Genomic DNA, 23,193 nt, shown 5'->3' with positions numbered 1-23,193 from the left:
TTCACATTACACTGCAGAATAGTACATTCATCTTTGATTGTATTTACACACATACTACATACATCTAAATCTGTTTCATATTTAATCCAGCGAATATCACAGTTTCGATTGGTTCACAGTTGTCAGAGTGTGTTTATCCTGCCTTCCTGCGACCACATTCTCGTCCTCAAAGGCAGCATTGGCGATTCCCGTCCCATAGTCGGGTATGGTTTGCTTGCGTTCCGTTCGTACTGCCACGATCGTACGGCATCCGTTGCTCTCGCCGCTATCGTCCAGTTGTCGATACTTATCTTCGGCACGCTTTTCTTCCGCAAGCTCACGAGCTTCGCGCCTATGCACGCGATACATCCATCTGTAAAAGAATACGCACAATTTACGTGAGCAGTCGTCACTTTCCTCGGCAGAACTATCGCTCCCGCGCGCGTTATACTCACAGAAAAATTACTACCGCCGGTGAGGTGAGAGCGCCACCTAGCAGGAAAAAAGCTCCCGGCAAAACATTTATAGACAGCGAGTAGACCGTTGTGTAGAGGGGCGCGTAAACCAGTGGCATCAAAGCTTCAGCGACACCGAACAACGAATTTACCTTGCCTAGTTCATCACTTGCGACGAGCTTCGAAGCGATCGAACGCATCGATATGAAGGAGGTTCCATTGAGCATTTCCACAATTGGACCTGCGCGATAAGGTTACGAAATGTTTGTTAATATCGTTTAACGACTAACCGAACTATTTGTACTGTATCGTTATCAATATTGAATCGATAACGTATCCTAGCAGATTATAGAAAGTATTTCAAAATTAGTGAAATTTTCGTATCAATGTCAGGGAGTAGCAGTACGGTATGGGAATACAGCTCCTGGGCCTTCCCTTCGTTTTTCTAATGGAGCTTACACTCCAAGAGCTCATAGTTTCCCATATTGGTAGTTCGCATGTTTCAAATTTTAATATTTAAATAATTTATTTATACGCAATCTTGAGTATGACCGGGATAAGCACTTTCAGGCTGACTATACGACTAAAGCCCTAATCATGAGATGTAAGTAAGTAAATAAATCACAATCTTCTACATAAGCTTTCTTGAAAATGGTTAATTTAATATTATGAGGAGAAGAAGTAGCACATTCTGTAAAAACAATAAAGGAAGCACATGTTTTATCGAATGGATTTCCACACATTTCAATATTGTTGTCTTTAGCGACTTCAACGCATGTACCTGCGTAGCACAGCTAAGTGATCTGTACAGTAGTGTAAGTAATTAGCATGGTAGAGGCCAACGTTATTAAGCAAATTATATTCCAATTATTTCTAAAACATTTGTACCTTTTCCACATAAGCAGATGCTATGAATAGTTTTACTAAACGTTTACTTACAACTGTTGTGGTTCCCGTTTTCACTTACCCAGATACAGCTGCCAGGTGGTGACCGCAAATGCATACACAAAGCTCGACAGTATCTTCGACATGCATGACATAACGCCAATCAATGCGTCGTCTATTTTGAGCAAATGTGAAAAAACACCAACGGAGAAGATCGTCCCAATCAACCCGGTCAGCATGCCGTACGTGGAGAAGAAACTAAACTCTACCTCACTCCAGTTAAACCGGTAGCGTGTGAATAGATAAATTACCGCCATCTCTCCTGCAAAAGCGAAGTGGCGTTAGTTGACAGTCTACCGTTTAGTATGCATAGACCACGGCAAAGCATTATCCACTCGTCAGACCTTGAACTCTCTCAAAGTTCCAGCTTAGGAGGCCCGGTTTATTCTCTCCAAGCTGCCTGTTGCCTAATCAAGGCTAATTTCTTGCTTCCGTGATCACGGCCAGTATGGAATTTCGTTCGGTACTTACCGTGCAGGGGACCAATCACGACCATCACCACTATCATCAGCATGATCACACGCAGACGACGCTGCCGTTCACCAATTTTAAACGCCACCCGGAACGTCTCCATCACGTGCTCGCGATCAAAGAAGTCGGCCAGCAGTCCCTTTTCCTTCGCACGGAGTCGTTGCTTTTCGTTGATTATGTCCACCTCCTTCACCACGAACGCACCATAAAAGAATGCTACCAGGTAGAGTGAGGCCGATATAGAAAACACTCCGTAGAATCCGATTTGTCTGTGAAGGAGAATTGTGAACAGGTGTCCAGAATGTCTTCGTGCTACCATAGTGTGGGCCTTGCCGTTAACTCACTTTAAAAGGATTCCACTGAAGGCCATTCCAATGGGGACGCCCAAGGAAAAACACAGGTTCACTATCCCGATGCGCAACGTTCGTTCCTCGGTCGTGGTCACGTCAGCAATGTAGCTGAAGACGCCCATGAACATCGTGAACCAACCTCCCGTTAGTGCAGGAAACAGAGCTTCCGTTATGCCGGCCACTTCCATCGGAACCGATTCGAAGTACGTGCACAGAATCAGCCCGATCGCGGTCATAAATTCGCCAATGATCGGTATCAACATGCAGGGCTTCCGCCGACCATGACGATCGCTCCATGAACCCCAAAACAGTATCAACAGGCATGGCAACGCACTCTGCAGTACCGTCTTCCAGCCAGCCATTCTTGCCACCAGGTGCTGAACCATCTCCTCCTCGCTGTGGTCGATAAATAACGCGTGGTTATGATCGCAGGAATGTTGGACTTATGATCCTAGTCTGCAGTACTTACTGCGTGTAATTTGCTGTATCGCGTCGAGTGAGGGCATCGCAGATCTCATCTCCGTAGGCTAAATTCACTCGACAAGCTTTTTCCAGGTTGAGATTCTGGGTGGCTAGTCCGGCCAACACGCTGGGCATTATGTAGCAAGCCAGCATCGGTTCGACGGTTATGTTGCGTTTGAAGTAAAGATACTTTTCCCGCAATGAGGATGGACTTTTCTTTTCTTTCGCTTTCAGCTCATCGTGTTTCTCCGCACCTTTCTCGATGCCATTCTGGGGCTGCAGGTCCCTCATTTTGTCTCGAAATCCCTGCAAATAAAAGTGTGCCTACATTAACATGCTTTCGATTTCCTCCGTAACAAAAAAAGCATCAGCCAAACCCGCAGGTAAATATGAAGGTTGACCCGATCAAGAATAGAAAATCTCACTTGACATTCAGCCGAGCAGAACTTGACACAGAAAATTCGTCGCGCTTCATCAGTGATCGCACAATGTTGTGCACAATTATTACACCTTCAGCCACCCTCCTCCGGTGGCTCGTTTATGTACATACAGCGATCATCTCCTTCCTGCATTGTCCTTCACTGTGAAACATTGCCCAGATATAGATCGAACCACACACAGAAGAATGCAATTTTAGTCACGTTTTCTACCGTGGCCGGGGCAAGCTTCTCGACTGATAAATCGCAATCATCACCTGCTACCAACTTAGCTTGCCACCCAACGGTGGCTACTATTAGTGTTAGATGTTTTTTTATCTGCTCAGTTGTACTTTAACCGGTGACATTTTAGTTTCCCACGACATGTTTTGTTCCATTATCAAAGCATATTTTTGCACAACGTGCAAAACAAAATTTACCTCTGTTTTGCTAGTAAATATGCACAAAAAAAGATGGAACAATTATATAGTATAGATAATAATTCTTCCTATTTTACTAACTAACAACAACTTCATTCATTAACTTCACTTAAACTAAAGGTGTCGTACATTAGTAAACATTAATTACTTCACTAAAGGTGTCGTTGCATGTGGTTTGTTTTGAAGGACGAAAGGATTTAGGTTGGTTTATAAGAATTTTTTTTTATATGGTACAGACTAAGCACAGTAAACAAAAAATTTTGAAAATGCAATACATTTGTAACATATGAACAAGGAAACAAATTCGTTGTCACAGTAATTTTATTAAGATTTGGCTACGATGAATTTAATATGCATCACTCGAAAGATTGTTTAATACTAATGCATAATAAGATTATTTAAATGCACATAAAACACTTTGGAATGGTTTTCGGAATGAACTGTTTCGATTTTTTCATGATATTATTTTCCTTTGTTTCATTTAAAGTAATAATCATTTTATTGTAGTGAAATTAGCCAAGCCAGTCAATCCTCGCAGAATATGTGATTATTTCAATCTTGGCAGCTCATAAATATTTCTCACAAAAACTACATAGGTTATGGAAAATTCATGTAAATAAAAACTTAAGAAAATCGTAGACTAGTAAATAAAGCTAAGAACTCAAAAATAATGTTGAAATCACTACGATAATAATAATTAAGATAAAGCATAATTTATACACAAACACCCACCCATTTTAAACTATTATTTATAACACAACACTGCAATATAAAAAAAGCAATTTAAAAAAAAACAATTTCTCTGTGCATCGGCCGGGAATCGAACCCGGGCCGCCCGCGTGGCAGGCGAGCATTCTACCACTGAACCACCGATGCTTCCTACGTTTCCGCCTGCTGATAACGAATGGATTGGATTGTCATTTAGTAAAAAAACACAATCACCCCATAAAATGCTTCGGCCCGTTCGGTAGAAGTGATCTTCGCCAAAAATGAGTTACATTCTAACTCATTACAGCTTTTACATCGTTAAATAAAACAAATATTTTGTTTACTGCTACATGCATAGGTAATATTTTTTAAATAGATAATTATTATTTATTGCTTAGTGACATGTGGAAAAGGCGCCATTTCGATCATAAAAGAGCTGTTATTTAGCAATAGACGTAATTGATGGTTGGATGCATATTAGCAAAGAGTAACATGTGTGTCAATAGTTAACGTCAACATTAAGCGCTACACATGTCGAGTTTTCCTCCATTTATCATACAATACGTGTGGAAATGAAAGACAAAGTTGTACAAAGTATGACACGTTGGCATTAAAATTGGTATCGTGCTGTAAATGTTATTAAATAAATAAACCAACATTTAAGAAAACAATGGCAAAACGGACACATTGTGTACATTGTGTAATACACATTTAATAGCAGCTTTGTACATTGTTGGTGATTTTGCAAAAAGGCAAAAAGTATGCAAAAACCACACGAATGAGTACCTTCACATATCACGAACCTGAAGCAAATCAGAGCACAATAGAACTTATTTCACGTATCCAAAAATATATCTCCAGCAAAAACTTGGTCATGGCATGACATAAATTCAATTGCACATTATTACCAAAACAAACGATTTGTAATCATCTCAATTTGTCGTCGTTTTTCTTGCACTTCACAACAAACCGCGCAACGCCTAGCGAAACAAGATTTGGAGGCGGTACAAGTGGTTTGGTTTCCTTTGGCAAGCCAATTGTCGAAATATTCAAATAGAGCTAATTTGGGATTGTCTTTTTTTCGCATTCATTTCCAAGCTATTATATCAATCAAAGCATCACGTGCCATAGCAGTTCTTCGTTTTGCTCTGTTTCCTGCCAGCCATGTCGTTCAGAAATGGATGGTCACTTCCGGTGGATGGACACGAACTGGATGAATGTGGCAATCGTCAGTCATTTATTCACATTTCACATCACGGAAGGGAGTGATGATCGATCATCGATAGATCGATCAGGCGATGGTGCTATATTTTGACTTCCTCTGTTATGCATATTACTTCGACCGATCTAATAAAGCTAACAACACAACGGATCACACATATTTCGCGACCACAAGCGAACTACCCCACTTTAGAGCAAAATTGAATTACCCTAATCGAGTAGACCGATGCAGCACGCCACCAATTGGCACTTTACTTACTACGCTTCACTGTTGCTTCTTAAGCTTCCTTCAGCAGCAACGCTAAGAAAGAATGGAACCAATAAGTCTGGAAAAGAAGCCAACGATTCCTCCTGTGTGGTATTGTACGATCACGACACTTTGTAGCCTTTAATACACGACAATAGTACGCCTTGCGGAACTACTATCGAAGTGCAACGAAGAATAACTTTTCACGATTTACAATCAGGGTCGATCATGCTCGTCCTTTTTAAACTTTCCCTTGTAGATGCTAGTACACCCGAACACCTTTTACTACGATCGTTTTGTGCCTGTTTGCATACGAGCTTAACGCGATCACTTATCACTACCGCACGAAGCCACTGTCATAATACGACTAAATTCATGCCTTCACCATCGAAGCAGATTGTCGCATTAGAGAATTTATCAATTGGAAAAACTGACCCGCTACGGTGTATGATAAAAAAAAACAACAATACTCGCACACTTCCGCACACCAGTAACGAATGCAGCACGGGAAGGTTTGAGTTGCGACCCGAGTATCATCACCGTTGTCGTGACCATTATTGTCATCGTACGTCACCAGAACACTACCCCCCGCTGGAGCATAAACACTAGCTAACCCCTTCCCAGGTCGACGATCACTAACATACGCGCTCGCTAAACCCCACCAGTCTGATACACAAACGGTAGCGCTTAGTAGACGCCTCTCTTCATACCCTAGAATTGTTTGCTGGCAACATGTGGCTTCACTGTTTCTGGCCTAACAGTATAGGCAAACGTGTATGCGTGCCGTTGTGTACGGAAACACACGAGGAGTTTGCGCCCATCGTTTGTTTTAGCTTGCTCCTATCCCAGCTGGTTTTGTTATCACATAATTTAAGCCTACTACCTAGACCTTGCCACCTATGCCGCCCGATCTCGTCACGATCATGTGCGCGCCCCAGCAAGCGACCGAACGTACGGCCAATGTGCAGCGATCAAGCGTAGACAATAGGTATTGCAGTTATTACATTATCGCGCTAAACCCGTTGAAACAGCCTAACTGCACCATCAAATCCCACGGGCCAGGTGTGTCAGGCGTCGAATCATTTGATGATGCTTCTCCCATCCAAAACTTCGCAACGAACGTGTTTGAAACTGTGCACAATCGTTACCATCAAATTTTCTCCCACACAATTGACACAGCCACGTGTGCTTGCGATCCGGCTAGTGACTAGTAGTAATGACGTGGTTAGTGTCCGAGCACGTAAAACTGTTCGCCATACTCTTACTAATATGTAAGTAATGTTGAATTTGATACGGTTTCTCTGTATCTCTCAAACCTGCACAACAAATGATAAATATAATAGTTCTTTAGTATTACCACAAAGTTTTACTTTTCTCTTGTCTTGCGAACAAATTCACACATTTATGTTTCATATCAGGTGTCCTTTATTTGTCATTTTTTTCTTATTTTCTTTTGTCCGACGAATCAGTTTGTTCTGTTTGTTGTGTAGCTTCTAGAATGTTACACCGCATTCTTAGCAATCTACCCGCGCCTTGTTCACGGTTCTAACGTTTGGTTTTATTTGTTTCACATGCTCCCTGCTCGCTACTTCAATTATACGTGGTACGTCATATACTGGGCATTTATACAATCTTTTCTAATTATTATTGATCAGCAGGTGTGTTCAGCATAGTTGATGAACCAATTTATCAAAACCTCTATACAATGTTTTACACAGTACATAAGCTGGAATAGTTCTGTTCCCGCTGAAGGCATCCCATTATTACGGTATAAGTAAAGGATGCGACCGGCACAAACCGAACTATACCCCCGAAATTTATATGCATAAAAACAGATTAGTTACACAAAAACAGAAATCAATCGTTACGTTTACATGTGTGTGTGTTTACAGACGAACATTACGAATCAATTAGTTGAATACCAACATTTTTGTAGGCAAATGAACAATGCGCTAGGATGAAATGTGTGTTGTATGATTTTACCAAATCGATAGTGAAATTCTCCAATTCACCATTTATAACCATGAGATCAGAATGATGAACAAGAACGGATACTATACAAAATGAATAAGAATTTTGTAGCTCTCCCTGCAATTAAATACATTCATCCTCGTTGTTCGTCTCCATCTGTCACAATTCATTACACACACAATTTGTTTCATTAAAAGTTACTATAAAATAAAATTTACTACGACAATTTTGCGACAATACAACAAAGGAATCCTGCAGAAACTCCTCCCGTTGTTCACAATCTCAACTCAGGTCACATTCCTTCCCTTCTTGACGCCTTTCAATACGGGGTTAAAACTGACAAAAAAAAACTTTGCACTTAACCTAGAGCGTACAATCTACGAAATAAAATAAATTCAACAATAGTATTCTACTTCTTAAAGGATAATGAATGTGTCCGCCAGCAGGGCTAAGGAAGCACAAGGTCCTAAGAAACTAACTAAACATCCTGGATTGAGATAGGATACATTTAACGATACAGCCACTTGCTGCTGATCTACACCTTTCCCATTATACACTATTACCTTCAATGCTATGTGCCAATTGCAGGTTGACTTTTATCAACAAGGATGTAAATGCGATCCTAGGTACACTGTACTTTGTTGCCCTGGCGTTGGACTCATTCGTCCCTATCATTTGCACACTACACTGTATAAAATTTGCTTTACAATTATGTCACTCCCGGAGCAACAAAGCCGAGATTCTGCAACCCTTACAGCTTACAGCTTCGGATTATCGAACATCGGGCCCCTCGTGACGATGATGTCGTCGTACGGCTGTTTCTGTGAGATTTCCAATGCCTTGAACTTTTTCAGCACCAGAAGTGAGTAGAACTTTTGAGCAGCCTGCAACAAACAATTCATCAGTAGTGATTAGCTATACTGGTCAGATAACTGGGTAAATCCTCTTTTCAACTTACCTGTTTTTTATTGTTTCGATGCGTCATTTCGGACAGCATCATTTGATCGGCTTTCAATAATCGAGACTTCACCGAGAGGAACATTTGTGCCGCTCGTTTGTTCAGTACACGCTCCTCAAACTGCTCGATCGTTTCGTCTACTTGCTGCTCCTCGTTAGGATGCGTCTAGCAGAAAAGAAAGGAGGAAAAAAATCAATTAGGTTAGAAGGTTCGTTGCACGAATGCTGTTCCACGTTCTAAAATATCTCTACTTACTGCACCGACGGAGGGTGGGAACTCATAGTCCCCATTCCAATCGTTCGCTATTTCTTCCGACGTGTTCCCATCGAATCCCATGTTGGAGAATCCTTCCATTCCCGGTTCATTGAGGATCGAGGAAACTTGGTCGGCGGGCAGGTTTGGAATTTGGTCAATGTTTTCCAGCGATGCATGGTGAGGTGTCATACCGCCGTGATCTAACCCGTGTGGAGTCATGCCACCGCCAAGATCACCATGGTGTAATCCGGCCGGTGTAAGACCACCGTGATGCAAATCGCTCGGCGTAAGTCCCCCGTGAGAAAGCCCCACCGGCGTCAGCTCCCCACCATGACCCAGACCTGCTGGTGTCAAACCACCGTGATCAAGCTGTCCCGGAGTCATCGGAATGGTTGGTAAACCGGGGGTAGGCGGCATTAGATGACTCTGATGGTTTGGACTGCCCAACTGACTCAGCCCCGGGGTCGCAGGTGGTGGCATGAACGAGGATGACTGTGTTGCATCCGCCGCCAATCCATCCTCACGCATTTCTATTGAAGCCGGAGTCGGAGGAGCCATCTCACCAGCAACATTTCGCATTTGATCACTCGCCGATTGTTCCAAATAGCTTTGCGTTGATGCCGCTTCTGGCTGTTGTTTCCGCTTTCGGCCGCGCTTTGATGGTACAACCGGGACTGGTGATTCTGCACGTTCCACCAGTAATTCTACCCCAAGAACGTCCAACGGAGCCAGTACTGCAAAGTCTTCAATACCAATCGATCGCGAAGTTAGGTGGCGCTGATAATTTTTAAATAGACATCGCGCAGGAATGTCACGCGAGGGAAGAGTAAAGAGCTTTTCGACACCACCGGTTTCTTTCCAATACATAAGTCGCTTCGTAGGCGGTGCCAAATCCAGTGTCGTTACAATGTCGGACGTGTTGGCGAGCTGGCTCTTCATCTCTTCTCCCGATATGTTCTTCACTTCATCGACAATCAACTTTCGTTTCCGCTTCGATTTTGTTGTTCCTTTCAGGGCGGTCGCATCGACTGGCGCTAGAGCAAAGCTTTCTTCCTCGTTATTTAGTAGCGTTGCTTGATCCGGATGCCCATCATTACAGTCATTACCTTCATCGCCATCTTCAGGATTATGGACAATAGGAAGGCCGGTTTCTGGATGCAATTGTGGACCCTGTGCACCACCCGTATCCTTACTCGTACCGGGCTGTGGTTCACCATCTAACAATGCGTTGTTCGTTATGGGTGAAGGAGGCCGAGAATTGTCTGAACTTGGTGCTGGGGACGGTGCACCGCCCATGTCGAAGTGATCGTCATCGTCATCATCCGAATCATCTCGACGCTGAGTAACGGCGGTAGGAAGTTCCGGTTCTGGGGCCAGCGGTGCATCTGCAAATATATCGCCTTCAAACAAACCTGCTGCGGGTTCTGCAAATAAATAAGAATATATATATTTAGTAACATATTTTCTAACCCAAAGCTAGCTATTTAGCTAAACGTACGGCCACCAAAATCCTCATCGCCAAAGTTGTCATCGTCTCCGTGCGGATGATGGGGATCGATGGAATCTAAGAGAGATCGAGATGTTCCAGGCAACGGTTCCTTGTCCTGTTCTAAATCTGGTGGGCGCGTTACGGTATCGGTGAACAGATCGTCCTAGAAAAATATAAGTATATCATTTTCATTAGTTTGTTTCGCATTTTTTTACGGATATATACATACTCCGCCCTTCATAAAAACAATGTTAAACATGGAAACATAGCAGTGCACCATACATCGTTTTAATAATAAATCTACATTGTAAGGCTTAGCAATAAATCTTAACTGGTATAAAAGATGACATAGGTTTTACCAAACAAAATCGTTCCCTAATTCATAGCATAATTATCAGGACATAGTTCTACTCATATCAAATAAGCGTTAGCAATATCCGACCTTTTTCAGGATAGTTCGTAACGTGCAAACAAACCATCAATAGATTCGAAAACGCGTCATGTCTTATAAGCAATTAAGAACGTATAATTTGAATCTAATTTAAAAAAACATCATAATTAGGAAAATTAAAACATAAAATCCAACCACCAATTCATAAATAAAAGTCCATTACCTTAAATTAAATCTCCAAATAAAATCATTAGCTAATCCAAAGTAGCAAAACTATTTATTCACTTAAACAAGAGATCTGACCCACGACCAAAGCTGTGCAAACACAAGTAAAACCATGATAGCGACTATTCCTTAAACTATAACTTTCAAACGAACAGTAATCTTGATAAATCGGTTTAATGGTGGCCAAATACATTTTGCGACGATTAATTAATTTATGAATCGCGTATCTTTGGATCATCTTTTAGGATAATTCAACGTTACATCAGCTTCGAACAAGTTACGATTTACTTACTAGATAATCGTTCCAGCGACCCTCGGTACCATTTTGGCAGGCAGTGGGAGAACCGCCACAACCACCAGCACCAATCTGAGAAGCATGCGAAGGAGACTCGGGCGGGCATGTATGCATTTCATGTTGCCCGGCATCGACCGTCTCGGTTGATTCCGGGCCAATGCACTGCCTGTGCCTTTGTCGATCTTGTTGCTCATCCTGGTGTGCACCGGTCGGTTCGGGCGTCTGGTAAGCATGCCACCGGAATAGCAAAGAAAACACGAAAAAATGCGTTTGTGTGGGTCGCATTGTGCTTGCACAAGCCGTAGAAGGTGATGATCAGATATTATAGTACCACACATTTGATCGATATGATCGATATTCATGGATCAAGTGATCATTCGTTGGGGTAGATGACCCAAAATTCAAGAAAAGGAAAATAATACTATAAGCCAAAATGCACCCGAGAAATTAAGATTCAACGCAGCAAATTAAAATAAATGTGTAGAAATATACTAGCTTAGCTCTTGTTTATGTTAACAGTTATCACGCCGTTCATCAACCCACGAACAATTTACAAACTTTGCAACCACCACAAGACACATTTAGCATATTTTCGTTCATTTCTTTAGCGTCTAAATATGAAGCCAAACCCTCGAGAAAAGCGAGGCTATTGTTAAATAAGCTTACTCTTCATCATCCTCCATCATCATCGGGAAAATTGAGAATGTATTAAAAAATGTTAACCATTCCGTATGGCGTTTGGGAACAAAATTGAATAATTTTGATGGCGAATATATCATTGCAATCGACATTACATACATACGTATATCCCTGGAACATTTTCAAAGAAAGAAGGCAATCTACAAGCTAGCAGCGATTGAAATACTATAATAAACGTCATAGATTTAGGGAACAAAACTGAATACACAAGACAAGTTAGAAAAGATAAGACTCGTATTTATGCCGTTTTATGCTTTGCTATGACCGTAAACTATATAACACGTTCAAGTTAAGTTGATGATGACTTACCTCTATCTGATCGTCCATACGATCACGAACCATGTCCGGTGTATCATCAAAGCCCATATCGCCAAAACCATCATCATGTAAGTTTAGAGGGAGTGTGCCATAATCCTCGCGCATCGTAATTTCATCTGCGCGGGATTGATTTATAGAAAAATGTGCTTCAATGTCGACGTCATTCAACTCCGGCAAAGGTGTGTCGAAATCATGAAACACTTCCGGCAGCGTGATTGCGTTCACTGCTGCTTCCCGATGCTCTTCCGGCAGATCCACCATTCCAGGACGGAAAGCCATCTAGAAGAAATGTGTATCGTTAGTATTGTGCAGCATGTTTTTCCGGCTTCCATGACCTTAGTTTACCAACCTTAATCTTAACGAACGCCTCATTACAATCGGCCAGCAGATATTTGGCTTTCCGGGCGTAGATGCGCACAACTCCCAGCAGCAAATGGCCGGAAGTACGCAGAGCCAACTTCACTTTCGGCTGCATGATGCCGTCCACGCTCTGCTCAATGTTGGTTTCGAATACGTGCGCCTTAGTGATCTTCTTGTCCCAATGCGCCGCCAACCAAATCCGGGCCAAAGGGCCCTTCTTGGCCAGCACGATGTGTGCGTAAAACATGATGCTGATTTGATGACCGCAGTACCGCCACTAACGATGTACCTTTAGGTTAAATAATGTGCGATCACCACCGTTCGAAATCGTCCACAGCTTAACAACGGATTATGTGAAATAAAATGAGTTTTCAAATACGCCGACCACATCAGTCCTTTCGGGCGGGAAACACCTTCAAGAAGGTAAGTAAACAAACTGCTACGCCAGCAACCAAACACACCACTATCCACTATCGACTGCAGGAGGTTGTTTTCGTTTTTCCTTCAACAATAAAATGACATTTAGCAATGTCGTGCGCATACACAACGGGACCTCTCCAGACGGGGATTTTTCTTCACGCACACCACTACCGCTTTCATAAACGACACGAAGCCGTTACACATCAAACACTACACGCACACTACTGTCTGTTGCTGTATCGCACAAAAAACCGCAGCTTTCAGAAGCATCCAGCAACTTTCTTTAGCGGCGATGACGCCTCCTATTAATTACTTCTTTTGCCACAATACCGTCGGCATTACACCACATTCCAAACGTATTTCACACACTTTTAAGTATTTCCGCCAAAAACTGAACACTTTTATAGATTGTGGAACACTTTCCTGCGGGTACACCTTAATTAGGCCAATTGGCGCCTCCGTGCAGTGTACCAGACAATGTACGTATTATTTTGAACCATACGCGATATTCTACTAACAAAAAACACACCCCAATTGCACTACGCCACTTATAGAACCGTTTTTACTTTAACTTTCGCGTTCTCTTTGAATATTACAAGACAATTTTTAGTTTTTCTTAAGCACACAACACCCACGGCAAACATTTCTTCGTCAGCAAGCCATCAACATTTTTCTCCCCTGCGATACTAGCGCCGCCGTGGAGAAAATCATTTTGTTGTCACGCACACAGCTTCGTCTCATAACGGGCGTTATGCTTTATCGTGTCAGATGGCAACACTGTGCGTACGGACAAAACGATGCGAAGCGAACACTGTGTGAGTTTGAAAACATAGTTTAATATTTATTTTTTTAGCCAACTTATTGATATTAGATTCTACGAATGCTGTTATTATTGCATGTTACATGAGGGCTTTACACAATCATATTTATTTAGAATGCGAAAATTATAACAAAAGCGACAAACCAACATCTGGTGACGAGTATAGGCATAGCTTATTTAATCATCATTTCAAACACAATTGGAATTAGACATAAGAAAAGTATATCATATTACTGTTCTTTGCGTACGATTATTTTATGCACTATTTCTACAACGATTCCCTCCTTCGCCTTATATAATTGATTTCTTTAGCATATCGATTGCTCAAATCCTAACAAAAAAAAATCACTTATCGGTGCAATCTCGGCTTGTCCTTTTTCTTCATTATTCAGACCAACCACTTGTTATATCTACTTATACCTTTTATTTCCTATCATCCATTGCCCCTGTGCAAAGATTGTGTTCGTTGCTAGTCGTATCATATTGATCTCCTTTCGTAGTGCATAACAATAATTCCGCTTATTCCATATTGTTCAAACTTGTCGGATTATAGATGCAATGTTATATTCCTTCCTATGCAGACATGTACAAAAAGGTGCGTTGAAGCTTCAAAATCACACGTGCTTATTACCCTTGCACTATCTCTGCAACCTATTTCATTTCTATTTCTTTTCATGGTTTCGCAACTTGGTATAGAGTGCACTCGCCGGAGCAACATACATTTACTTTAATTAGCTTGTGAAGTTTTGCTTTTGTCGTACGTATTTATGGAATATCAACATATAAAAAAATCTGCCAGTATAACAACGCTTTTTGACAATATTAGTTCTAATGTTTTTGCATTACTTACCAATAGGTACTCAACACGCGTTACAAATTCATCAAACGCGCTGGACACCAATCAGCAAAGGTACTGTAGAGCGGAATTGGAAAAAAATTGCACCATTAAACAATATCAACATGATCATGCTTTCTGCACTTTCATCCGTTATTCCATCCTCTTTATTTTGAACTTTGAATGAAAACAAAACATTATCTAGTGATATTTCCCTTACATTAAAACACATCTTTTACTTATTTGTTTTGATTTTTTAAGCCATCACACAACAAAGCTTCCTCATTTTGCCATCAACTATTTTCCGCACATTTTTACCGCCAAATTATTCTGGACTGAATTTTCAGTATCGATTTTTTGACCGTTGGTGCACATGAAAAGCGTAGAAATGTACGTTGTACGACGATAAACCGTTTACGAAGCTGCGAGTTGCGTCCGATGTTTATAACATCAGTAACAAACCACCTATCAGTAAGGTCGTTGAGAGACAAAAAAAAAACGATGCTTCGAAACAATACTCTGAAACGTCGTTCGCTATTGCTGAATAAAGTACTATTCCTACCTCTCCAATTTCGGAGTAGAAATTTGCCAGATTCGGCTGCTGAATGGGGGCAGCTGTGAAATGATATCCTTTTCAAACGGTTCCAACCACAGTTGAATCACCTCTCGGGCACGAAGGGACTGACACTCATCACTAGAGTTATTATATAATGTTATATATTTCCCGGTATTCTATTGAAACATGTATTTGATTCCCTTATACATGATATACATGATTTCATACAATTGATCAATATTTTAGGAAAACATTTCTCTATTGTTATTTGTTGTTCATTTCCATATTCCCTCTCTCCTTTGTTGTTGCAAAAGAGAGATATTAAAAATCATCACTAGCATATTCTCTTTTTGTTCTTATTACAACACCGCCCTAATGTACGCAAGTGGAGTTTGTCACCATTCATGCTATCTGAAATGTGTAAAACACCCTCGGAGTGTAACAGTAAATAAATTGTCCACCGTGTTTTGGCATAGCTCTACAATTCATATCGTCGCATCTATGGAATAAAAAGCACTAGAGGTTGTTTCCTTTAAAACAGAAACTCCCTGTTGAAGAAAGTTAAACGTAATGTTGTTTTTAAAGAAAAATAAACAAATAGAATAAGTAGAATAAAGCAAACGCACAAAAACCATATTCTGTTTTTCCTTATTGCTGCAAAATTTCATCTCTATAAAAATGCTCTATTGTGTAACACACTTTCATTTTGCACTGGTTGATATAGCCAAAAAGAAAGGGGAATGCTTCAGGAAACTTGCCATTTTGACTTCCAAACAAATGCTTCACATTAGTAGCATTCCACCAGCGTTATTGTTACCATCAACTATGGATGGCTCCTTTTCCCGACTGCTGGTAATGTCAATCATGAAGCGATCATCTTTCGAAATTGCGTCATTGCGAATGGTGCCGACCATTGTTGCCCTCGTTGTAGTGGCGGTGGTTGTGGTGGTGGTAATAGTAGTAGTAGTTGTGGTAGTAGTAATAGTTTCATTTGGAGCAATATTGTATTTAATTTTAGCTTTTTCTGTAATATTAGATGCAGTAACCGTGTTGGCGGTAGCAGTAGTAGTGCTTGCAGTACTATCTGTAGTTGTAGTATTAATAGTAGTGCTGGATGATGTTATTACTGAATACACAGCATCATGAACGGACGTCTCTTCTGCTTGCGGCGGTCACTGGCAGCATTGTTTTCGCACGGAATCAGTCGTCGGATTGGTCGGCTTCACGTCGATGTTCTCCAAGTTCGGTCTAATCACACTGCCTTCTGGCGGATCCCGAATTTGCTTTTGCGATACAATTCGGTAAATCTCTGTTTCGAATAAGTCGAACAATTACGAAAAAAATTATCAATTACCCTGTATCAGCGAAAGAAAAATGCTGCGCTTATCCGCAATGGACGGGTACTTTACCTGTGAGTATATTTTGGAATGCTGTTTCAACATTGGTCGAGTCCAATGCCGACGTTTCAATGAAGCTGAGTCCGTTGCGCTCTGCGAAGCCCTTCGCCTCATCCGTGGGTACGGCACGAAGATGCCGTAAATCACTCTTATTCCCGACGAGCATGATGACGATATTCTGGTCAGCATGATCGCGTAGCTCCCGCAGCCACCGTTCAACGTTCTCGTAGGTCAAATGCTTCGCAATGTCGTACACGAGCAAAGCACCTACTGCACCGCGATAGTACGCTGAAGTTATCGCACGATAGCGCTCCTGTCCAGCAGTATCCCATATCTGGGCCTTAATAGTTTTACCATCAACCTATGAAAATTATAGTAATGTATTGTACTAGCACTTCTTAAAAGAATTACGTCCATATCAACGTTACCTCTATACTTCTGGTAGCGAATTCCACACCTATGGTAGATTTAGATTCAAGATTAAACTCATTCCTAGTAAATCTCGATAACAGGTTACTTTTTCCGACACCCGAGTCTCCGATCAGCACAACTACGAAGAGAAAATAACATATTTACCATTAAGTATCAAATGAAGATTTAACAATTTCATGAACAAAATAAATATACCTATTACCCTAACTGCCGTAAGTAATTTTATTAAATCAATGTAGGTACTTATTTCATTTTTTTAAAAAGGCATATTTAAAAGAGCAATTTAAGCAAAAAAGGACTTCAGTACCTAACAAAGTTTAATGAGCAGCAACTTCTGATAACAAGGCTAATACTGATTCGAATTACATTAAAAGCACACTCAACCATCTATGTTCACACTAATTACAAGTAGGTAGGTATAAACAATAAAAAAAACTTTTCGCAAATAAACAGCTGATTCGTATTGTAATGAATAAAATACCCTCAACAAGATTAATTTTAAACCGGGAACCAGGATCTTTTATCGTAAAAGGCATTTTAGAGAATAAATGATATATCAAATTGCAATAAACATAACCCCAATGCATTGTAGAATAGTTTCCACAATTACGCTCATTTATTGCTTCATCACTGTCACATTTCGCCACAATTTCGGGCGTGTGAACTTTTTTTTTGTTTTACATTTTGCGTCATTCCACGTAGACGCCCCTTTACAATTCCTCTGGTTACACTTGCTGTTATTACTGATGGTATGGTCTGTTATCGAACCACACGGGCAGCAGGAGGGTGAATCATCATGATTCATCCACGTTTATGACTCGCAGCGACAGCGAAACAGAAACCGTCACAATACAATATAGAACCATCTAGCATTTGTGAGCTTTCATTCATTCCGTTTTCATTTCACCCGAATTAACCAAATTAAACAGGCCAGAGCCCCTATTGACCTTGATCAAATTAGTCCATTCCTCCTGGTCTAATGTCTATTTTACACGTTTTCCCATCAATAAGATCCGTTGATAAGGAGCGTAAATACGAAAACACATCGACACACATTGGCCTCGGAATTCGTTCTGGCGTTTTACTTTAGATTATCACTTTAAATCGATGCAAACAGTGTACGCCTTTGTCTTCAACATGAAGACCAAGATGCCAAAGGCGCGAAGTTTTATTGAACATTGGATGGAATGCGTGTACCAACGAAAAATAAGGTCACAGAGCGCATATAAAGGCGCGGAATTCTCGCTCTCATCGTTAGTATTTATTTTCTAGACTAACAAACCTCAGGCATAAGGTTTGATGCAATGATATGACTTAGAATCTATGCATACGAATGTAGAATGTGTTTTAGTAGTATGTATTATCTTACCTTTGAATAAATAATCATATTCATCATCACGATTGCCCATCCTGCTGGTGTGGTATAGACGGTCTTCACTGTGTTTGGATAATCTCTATTATAAGCACTGCTTTCTTACAGAGCTCTAGTATGCCGTGTTTATCGGCCTGCCTCGTTATTGCTTTAATTGCTTCTTCCTGTCAACGAGTAAGTTGATCAACATTAGAATAAAAATTGTAGATCCGTAGAATAAAGGTGTAGGTCTAACAGCGTGCGAAAGGTAACAACAAACTCCCAAATCAACGGGCCAACCATCCAACAAAAAGTTGACCTCGAAAGGAAGGAAGAACGGGAAGAAGAGACACGAACAAAAAGATTAATAACAAAGCCCTGCGGACACGATCGAATAGGAAGAGCTGCATCTCCTTGCACATGCACACCACTACACAGAAACTGATCGATTCCTGTGCTACACACCCACAAACAAACACTTCCTCCAGGAACTTTGTTTTTGTTCATCGGCGATTCCTCAAAAGTGCCCAGGAAGTTTGGATATTTCTCTCGCTTTTCAACACGGTCTGCATGTCACACGTAAGCGCACATCTACACTGTCACATTCAGATAATTGCACCGATACAATTTCATCTCATGCTCGTACGGCGTACACGAATCTTAATACCCAATTTGCATGGTGTATTAAAACTTTGTTTAAAAAGAGGCCTTTTCAATGCTACTGCACCCTACTACTACGCATAAATATTTCAGTAATAGTTAAAACAGAAAGCAGGTTACACATTTAAGCTTGCTTTAACGAGTCCAACATTTTTATCTTCTTTCACATGTATCTCGATTCGTCACTGGTTCCACGCAGACGAAATTTCTTCCGCTCCTTTTTGCTCCCATCTATTACTCCGCGGAGTAATGGTACAATTTTTTTTCTCGTGTCGCAAAAATCTACCGTGGCAACTGCACTAGTAGCGGACGTGGTAGCAGTTGTCTGCCCGGTAGCAGCAAACTTTCGCCCTCACTCTGTGCAGCTAATCAAAGTCTCCGAGGAGGAAATTCATTCGAACAGTTTTATCTTGCGACGCACACCCAAGGAACTTGACGTGGTCCGGCCATTGATAATAGGCTCATTTACTGCCCATTTGACGCCATGAATCTCCTCCAGCGGGGACAAAGATCGAATCAAACCTATGATAATGAACTATGACTACTCCCGTCGGTTGCTACGCTAAATGCCCCAGTATTCCTTCAAGCCTTGTTCAGATTTAATAATATCCAGCCTAGTACAATTTATGGTAACTCGCTTTTGTTGGGAGAAATTTTTACGAAATTGTTCGGGAACATCATCACAGCACTGACGGAAAGAATACGGTCATCAAAAAACAAAATGTCTGCCCCTTTAAGCAGAGGCCACCCAAGACAACGAAATGTGAAGAATTGCAGGCGATGCGATCCACCGATCGAATTTCTACACACGCAGCACAACTGTGCGTCGTTTTACTTGAACTTCGACACGTTCGCGATACAGTTCAACGGAATAATTTAACGTTAATTTGCTCTGAATATTACCGATTTTTGCGTACGACGTATCGTTTTCTCCTCCCGCAAAATTTTGTAGTGTTGGGCACTCTCGTTTCGATCTTTGTGTTTAGAAATGACCAGGTCACCCAATGCACGGCAAACACTGACATTTCTTCCTTGACGTATGCATTGTCATGCACTGTAACACTGTTATCAAACATTTATTGTATTTTTATTCATTGCAAATCATTTATTGCATCATTTTACATTTTATTGCAAATCCATTGTATTGGAATTATGTATTCTTAATCAATAATAATCAGGTCAGGACTGGAATGGAAATATCGAAGGCATGAACGATTCGATATTCTAAAGGAAGATACAATATACGATTGACACGCACTGTAAACTTAGCAGGGGTAGGATAGTAAAGTGTTTTCCTTCGGTGAAGGATGTCTGCAGCGAATCAAATTTAAATTTTTAGACGACCCAACGGATTCCAATCTCATTGAATACGTTTGCAATGTTTATGAATCACAAATACACCGTTGGGGTAATTTTAGAATTAAGAAAAATATTTATTTTCCCAATCGATTTCCTAAATTTCCAGCTCTTATCGAATTTGTAGCGATACTGATTTCCTGTCGCATATTTTCCTTTATCATAACTTATTCACTGTCGTATTATGTTTTTAACCGTTAACAGACATTCATGTATGAAATTCTAGTTGAAGTATAGTTGTTTGTTTACATTTTTCCAGAACTGGACTTCGATGTTATTTCATGATTATTCGAATCATTCAATATTTCGACGGTGAACTTAAAAGTGACCATTGATCTAACATTGCTATATACCTTATCTCGTCCTGAGGTCTACCTGTTCATAAAGATTTTTTTTCCAAAGTCTTCATAACTAGCTGTTAGAATTCAATTTAGTTTTCCTTACAAATGATTCATTTCATGATGTCGAATGTATTTGACAAAACTATAGTTCACTACCAGAACTCAGTTAAACTTCACGGAAGTTTACGAAAGCCTGTAGCGCCTTTATATCGTCTGGTTCGATTACAAGATGCTTAATGTATGGCCCGAAAGCTGTGGTAAATCTGTACAGACTTTTCTTTACGGCGCCTTTCAGAGCGATATAGTTACGATCGACTCTCTTTACGTCCAAATTGATGGAACCGATTTTATCGACTACTTTTTTCAGTTCCAGCAACGTATGGACGATGCATGGTAAATCGTTTTGCAAGACGCCGTAAGTGTCTTCGGCAAGAGAGCGACTGGCGATGGCTACCAAACTTTGCGTCACTTTTACTATCAATTGTGATTGAATCGACAGCAAATAATAGCTTTTCGACGATTTAGATTCAACGAACAGGAAATCGTAGCCAGGTACACGCTTCAACATCATGGCTAATGAGATGACATGTTCCACTGCCTTGCCGTGAAATTTTGCATGATGTTCGGAATTCCCGTTTGTGCCGGCCAACGTTGGCGTCGATAAGCTACGAATGCCGAAGTTTTGGTTATACTGCTTCTTCATAAAGCGTTCTTTGTCCATTGATGCCGTTGGTCGCAGAACTCCTCCCATTAAAACCATTGGTGGTGCGGGTTTCGGTTCGATCCCTTCAATCGAGAGATCCAGCTCCTGTGTAAAATCTCCTATCAGCTTCATGCATACTTCGTACACCTTTCGCCAATTGTTGGGATGTCCTCCGGGCACTGTTAATGCGAACAATTGTTTCCGTCTCAGGTTGTCCTGTGCTTCGGCTATAGCGCACAGATCCTCTGCTGCCAGTTGCTGCACAATTGGAATTTGCTTATAGGCCAATGCGTCCGCGAGCAGAGGTTCATCATTCGCTTGGAAAATGCTTGTCTCTAGGCTGAAGTGTTGGGGTTCGGTTAGAAAAATGCGGAACAACACGTGCATCAGATGTATGTTGCTTAAAATCAGGGCAGAAAACAGCCAGGTGTAGAGTAACAGGCGAATATCCATCACGACATTACAGAAACTGTACAGGGTAGAGTCACCCTGAAGTCTAACCCCTCCGAGAAGAGAAGCTAACTTTTGTCTAAATAGATACGAAAATGTGTAGTAGAAGCTCATGTAGATGAACATGCCTATAACTGATTTCTTCATCGATTTCGTAAACACACTGCTTAAATTGTTCCCATACTGAGCCACTTTCGGTAGAAGGATAATCGGAAAATCTGCTGCTCCCGGATTTGGATGCTCCTTAACGAAGTAATAACTTCCACCGAATACTCCACTCATTAGCAGATACACGAAACGGTCGTTGAGAACCACAGTTTCATCTTGCTCGCTGGTCAGGAACAGTAACCGATACTCGTCTCGTAGGAATCGTGTATACAACCAAGCGGTCAAGCAACCAATGGTACCATTTGTAAGTAAAAGTACCGACCGCTGTATGAAGTTACGGTACAATTTAAGAAAATATGTTGAATGGTACCGTGATTCTAACAGGCACGATTTCGCCAGCACTATCCCGTGCACCGTCACGGCGGCAGCCAACGGAACCGAAGCAATCCACGGATAGAAAGACACAAGCAGGCGCACTGTTCCGATGATCCAGCTTATCGGATGCAGAATGCTGAAGTTGATAAACAATAGAAAGATCGTCACCAGCAAATACTGTTGCAGCAGGCTGTAGCATATCGACAAGATGAAGCGCTCTGTGCAGATTTTACGAAATGCCAAATCTTTCGAACCGACCGGATCCATTGCCGGTATCTGTTACAACCAAGGAAGAAATGGAAAACAATATTAGTACAGGTTCAAATTACTCTCACGGTAAATCAATTGCTGTATGGCACTTGGTGCAATTTACCTGAAGTTCAGAATTATAGAATAAATGTGAAAAAATATCGTCTGCGAGATCTGCTTGTTTGATGCCGGGAAATAACAACAAAGGGCGCGCGGATTGTGAGTTTGCTTGCATCGAGTTCGACCTATAGGTCAAATGTGTGACATTAACAGGGAAATTTAGGTTTCCTAATTTTTATTCAGCTGAACTTCAAAATCAAGATGAGTTTATGAAGAGTTCTTAAATATTGTGAAATGAAATCGAACAAAACTTTTAAAAATAACTGTTTTACATCCTAAATTCAGCATTTATACGTAGTATGGATTTTTTTAAGATAATACCATTTGGACGAGCCAGCTGACCATTGTGACTTTGTACTTGTTTG

General features: G+C 41.0%; 4 protein-coding genes and 1 non-coding gene across 8 annotated transcripts; all 5 read right to left on the bottom strand.

Moving 5' to 3' along the window:
* Window positions 1–19: 19 nt before the first annotated feature.
* LOC125764122 (solute carrier family 46 member 3) lies at window positions 20–5,821 on the bottom strand. Its single transcript, XM_049428013.1, has 7 exons — window positions 5,707–5,821; window positions 2,670–2,968; window positions 2,195–2,596; window positions 1,851–2,119; window positions 1,402–1,641; window positions 435–675; window positions 20–352 (listed from the first exon to the last, which is right to left on the bottom strand). The coding sequence occupies exons 2-7, from the start codon at window positions 2,951–2,953 to the stop codon at window positions 97–99; spliced, it is 1,692 nt and encodes a 563-aa protein (XP_049283970.1). The 5' UTR covers window positions 2,954–2,968; window positions 5,707–5,821; the 3' UTR covers window positions 20–96.
* Window positions 4,324–4,394, bottom strand: Trnag-gcc (transfer RNA glycine (anticodon GCC)). The gene has a single exon. It is a non-coding gene; the product is annotated as a tRNA-Gly (tRNA).
* Window positions 5,822–8,415: 2,594 nt separating the features above from the next.
* On the bottom strand, window positions 8,416–13,821 carry LOC125764119 (double-strand-break repair protein rad21 homolog). Of its 2 annotated transcripts, XM_049428004.1 has the most exons (6): window positions 12,645–13,821; window positions 12,287–12,574; window positions 10,377–10,530; window positions 8,879–10,302; window positions 8,624–8,788; window positions 8,416–8,549 (listed from the first exon to the last, which is right to left on the bottom strand). In XM_049428004.1, the coding sequence occupies exons 1-6, from the start codon at window positions 12,900–12,902 to the stop codon at window positions 8,424–8,426; spliced, it is 2,415 nt and encodes an 804-aa protein (XP_049283961.1). In that variant the 5' UTR covers window positions 12,903–13,821; the 3' UTR covers window positions 8,416–8,423. The 2 variants fall into 2 exon arrangements, with proteins under 2 accessions (XP_049283961.1, XP_049283962.1); XM_049428005.1 differs by lacking the exons at window positions 12,287–12,574; window positions 12,645–13,821 and adding an exon at window positions 11,276–12,256.
* A 1,044-nt stretch (window positions 13,822–14,865) lies between these two features.
* Window positions 14,866–20,155, bottom strand: LOC125764125 (ras-related protein Rab-11A). Of its 3 annotated transcripts, none has more exons than XM_049428016.1 (5): window positions 20,030–20,155; window positions 18,485–18,651; window positions 17,112–17,233; window positions 16,696–17,044; window positions 14,866–16,595 (listed from the first exon to the last, which is right to left on the bottom strand). In XM_049428016.1, the coding sequence occupies exons 2-5, from the start codon at window positions 18,522–18,524 to the stop codon at window positions 16,459–16,461; spliced, it is 648 nt and encodes a 215-aa protein (XP_049283973.1). In that variant the 5' UTR covers window positions 18,525–18,651; window positions 20,030–20,155; the 3' UTR covers window positions 14,866–16,458. The 3 variants fall into 3 exon arrangements, with proteins under 3 accessions (XP_049283973.1, XP_049283974.1, XP_049283975.1); XM_049428017.1 differs by lacking the exon at window positions 20,030–20,155 and adding an exon at window positions 19,748–19,861; XM_049428018.1 differs by lacking the exon at window positions 20,030–20,155 and adding an exon at window positions 18,932–19,226.
* Window positions 20,156–20,535: 380 nt separating this feature from the next.
* On the bottom strand, window positions 20,536–23,080 carry LOC125764121 (nucleoporin Ndc1). The gene is made up of 2 exons (XM_049428012.1): window positions 22,833–23,080; window positions 20,536–22,735 (listed from the first exon to the last, which is right to left on the bottom strand). Exons 1-2 carry the CDS (start codon window positions 22,941–22,943, stop codon window positions 20,990–20,992), a joined length of 1,857 nt encoding a protein of 618 aa, XP_049283969.1. The 5' UTR covers window positions 22,944–23,080; the 3' UTR covers window positions 20,536–20,989.
* Window positions 23,081–23,193: the final 113 nt, after the last annotated feature.

The sequence above is a fragment of the Anopheles funestus genome, chromosome 2RL, assembly GCF_943734845.2.
Source record: "Anopheles funestus chromosome 2RL, idAnoFuneDA-416_04, whole genome shotgun sequence".
Lineage (NCBI taxonomy): Eukaryota > Metazoa > Arthropoda > Insecta > Diptera > Culicidae > Anopheles > Anopheles funestus.
The sequence above is the reverse complement of the archived record's forward strand: the minus strand, read 5'-3'. Positions and strand labels throughout refer to the sequence as shown.

Bases quoted from the DNA above. Each gene is read 5' to 3' on its own strand.
- LOC125764122 (XM_049428013.1), bottom strand. From the start codon at position 2,953: ATGAGGGACCTGCAGCCCCAGAATGGCATCGAGAAAGGTGCGGAGAAA. The intron at 2,120-2,194 runs GTGAGTTAACGG...TCTCCTTCACAG, and splicing joins TTCAGTGGAATCCTTTTAAA to ACAAATCGGATTCTACGGAG. The intron at 676-1,401 runs GTAAGTGAAAAC...CTTATCGCGCAG, and splicing joins CACCTGGCAGCTGTATCTGG to GTCCAATTGTGGAAATGCTC.
- LOC125764119 (XM_049428004.1), bottom strand. From the start codon at position 12,902: ATGTTTTACGCACACATCGTGCTGGCCAAGAAGGGCCCTTTGGCCCGG. The intron at 10,531-12,286 runs GTAAGTCATCAT...ATATTTTTCTAG, and splicing joins GTATGGACGATCAGATAGAG to GACGATCTGTTCACCGATAC. The intron at 8,550-8,623 runs GTAAGTTGAAAA...TGTTTGTTGCAG, and splicing joins ATCGAAACAATAAAAAACAG to GCTGCTCAAAAGTTCTACTC.
- LOC125764125 (XM_049428016.1), bottom strand. From the start codon at position 18,524: ATGGGCAATCGTGATGATGAATATGATTATTTATTCAAAG. The intron at 17,234-18,484 runs GTAAGATAATAC...TTCTCTTCGTAG, and splicing joins ATATGATTATTTATTCAAAG to TTGTGCTGATCGGAGACTCG. The intron at 16,596-16,695 runs GTAAAGTACCCG...TATTCGAAACAG, and splicing joins ATTCCAAAATATACTCACAG to AGATTTACCGAATTGTATCG.
- LOC125764121 (XM_049428012.1), bottom strand. From the start codon at position 22,943: ATGCAAGCAAACTCACAATCCGCGCGCCCTTTGTTGTTATTTCCCGGC. The intron at 22,736-22,832 runs GTAAATTGCACC...TGGTTGTAACAG, and splicing joins TCTATAATTCTGAACTTCAG to ATACCGGCAATGGATCCGGT.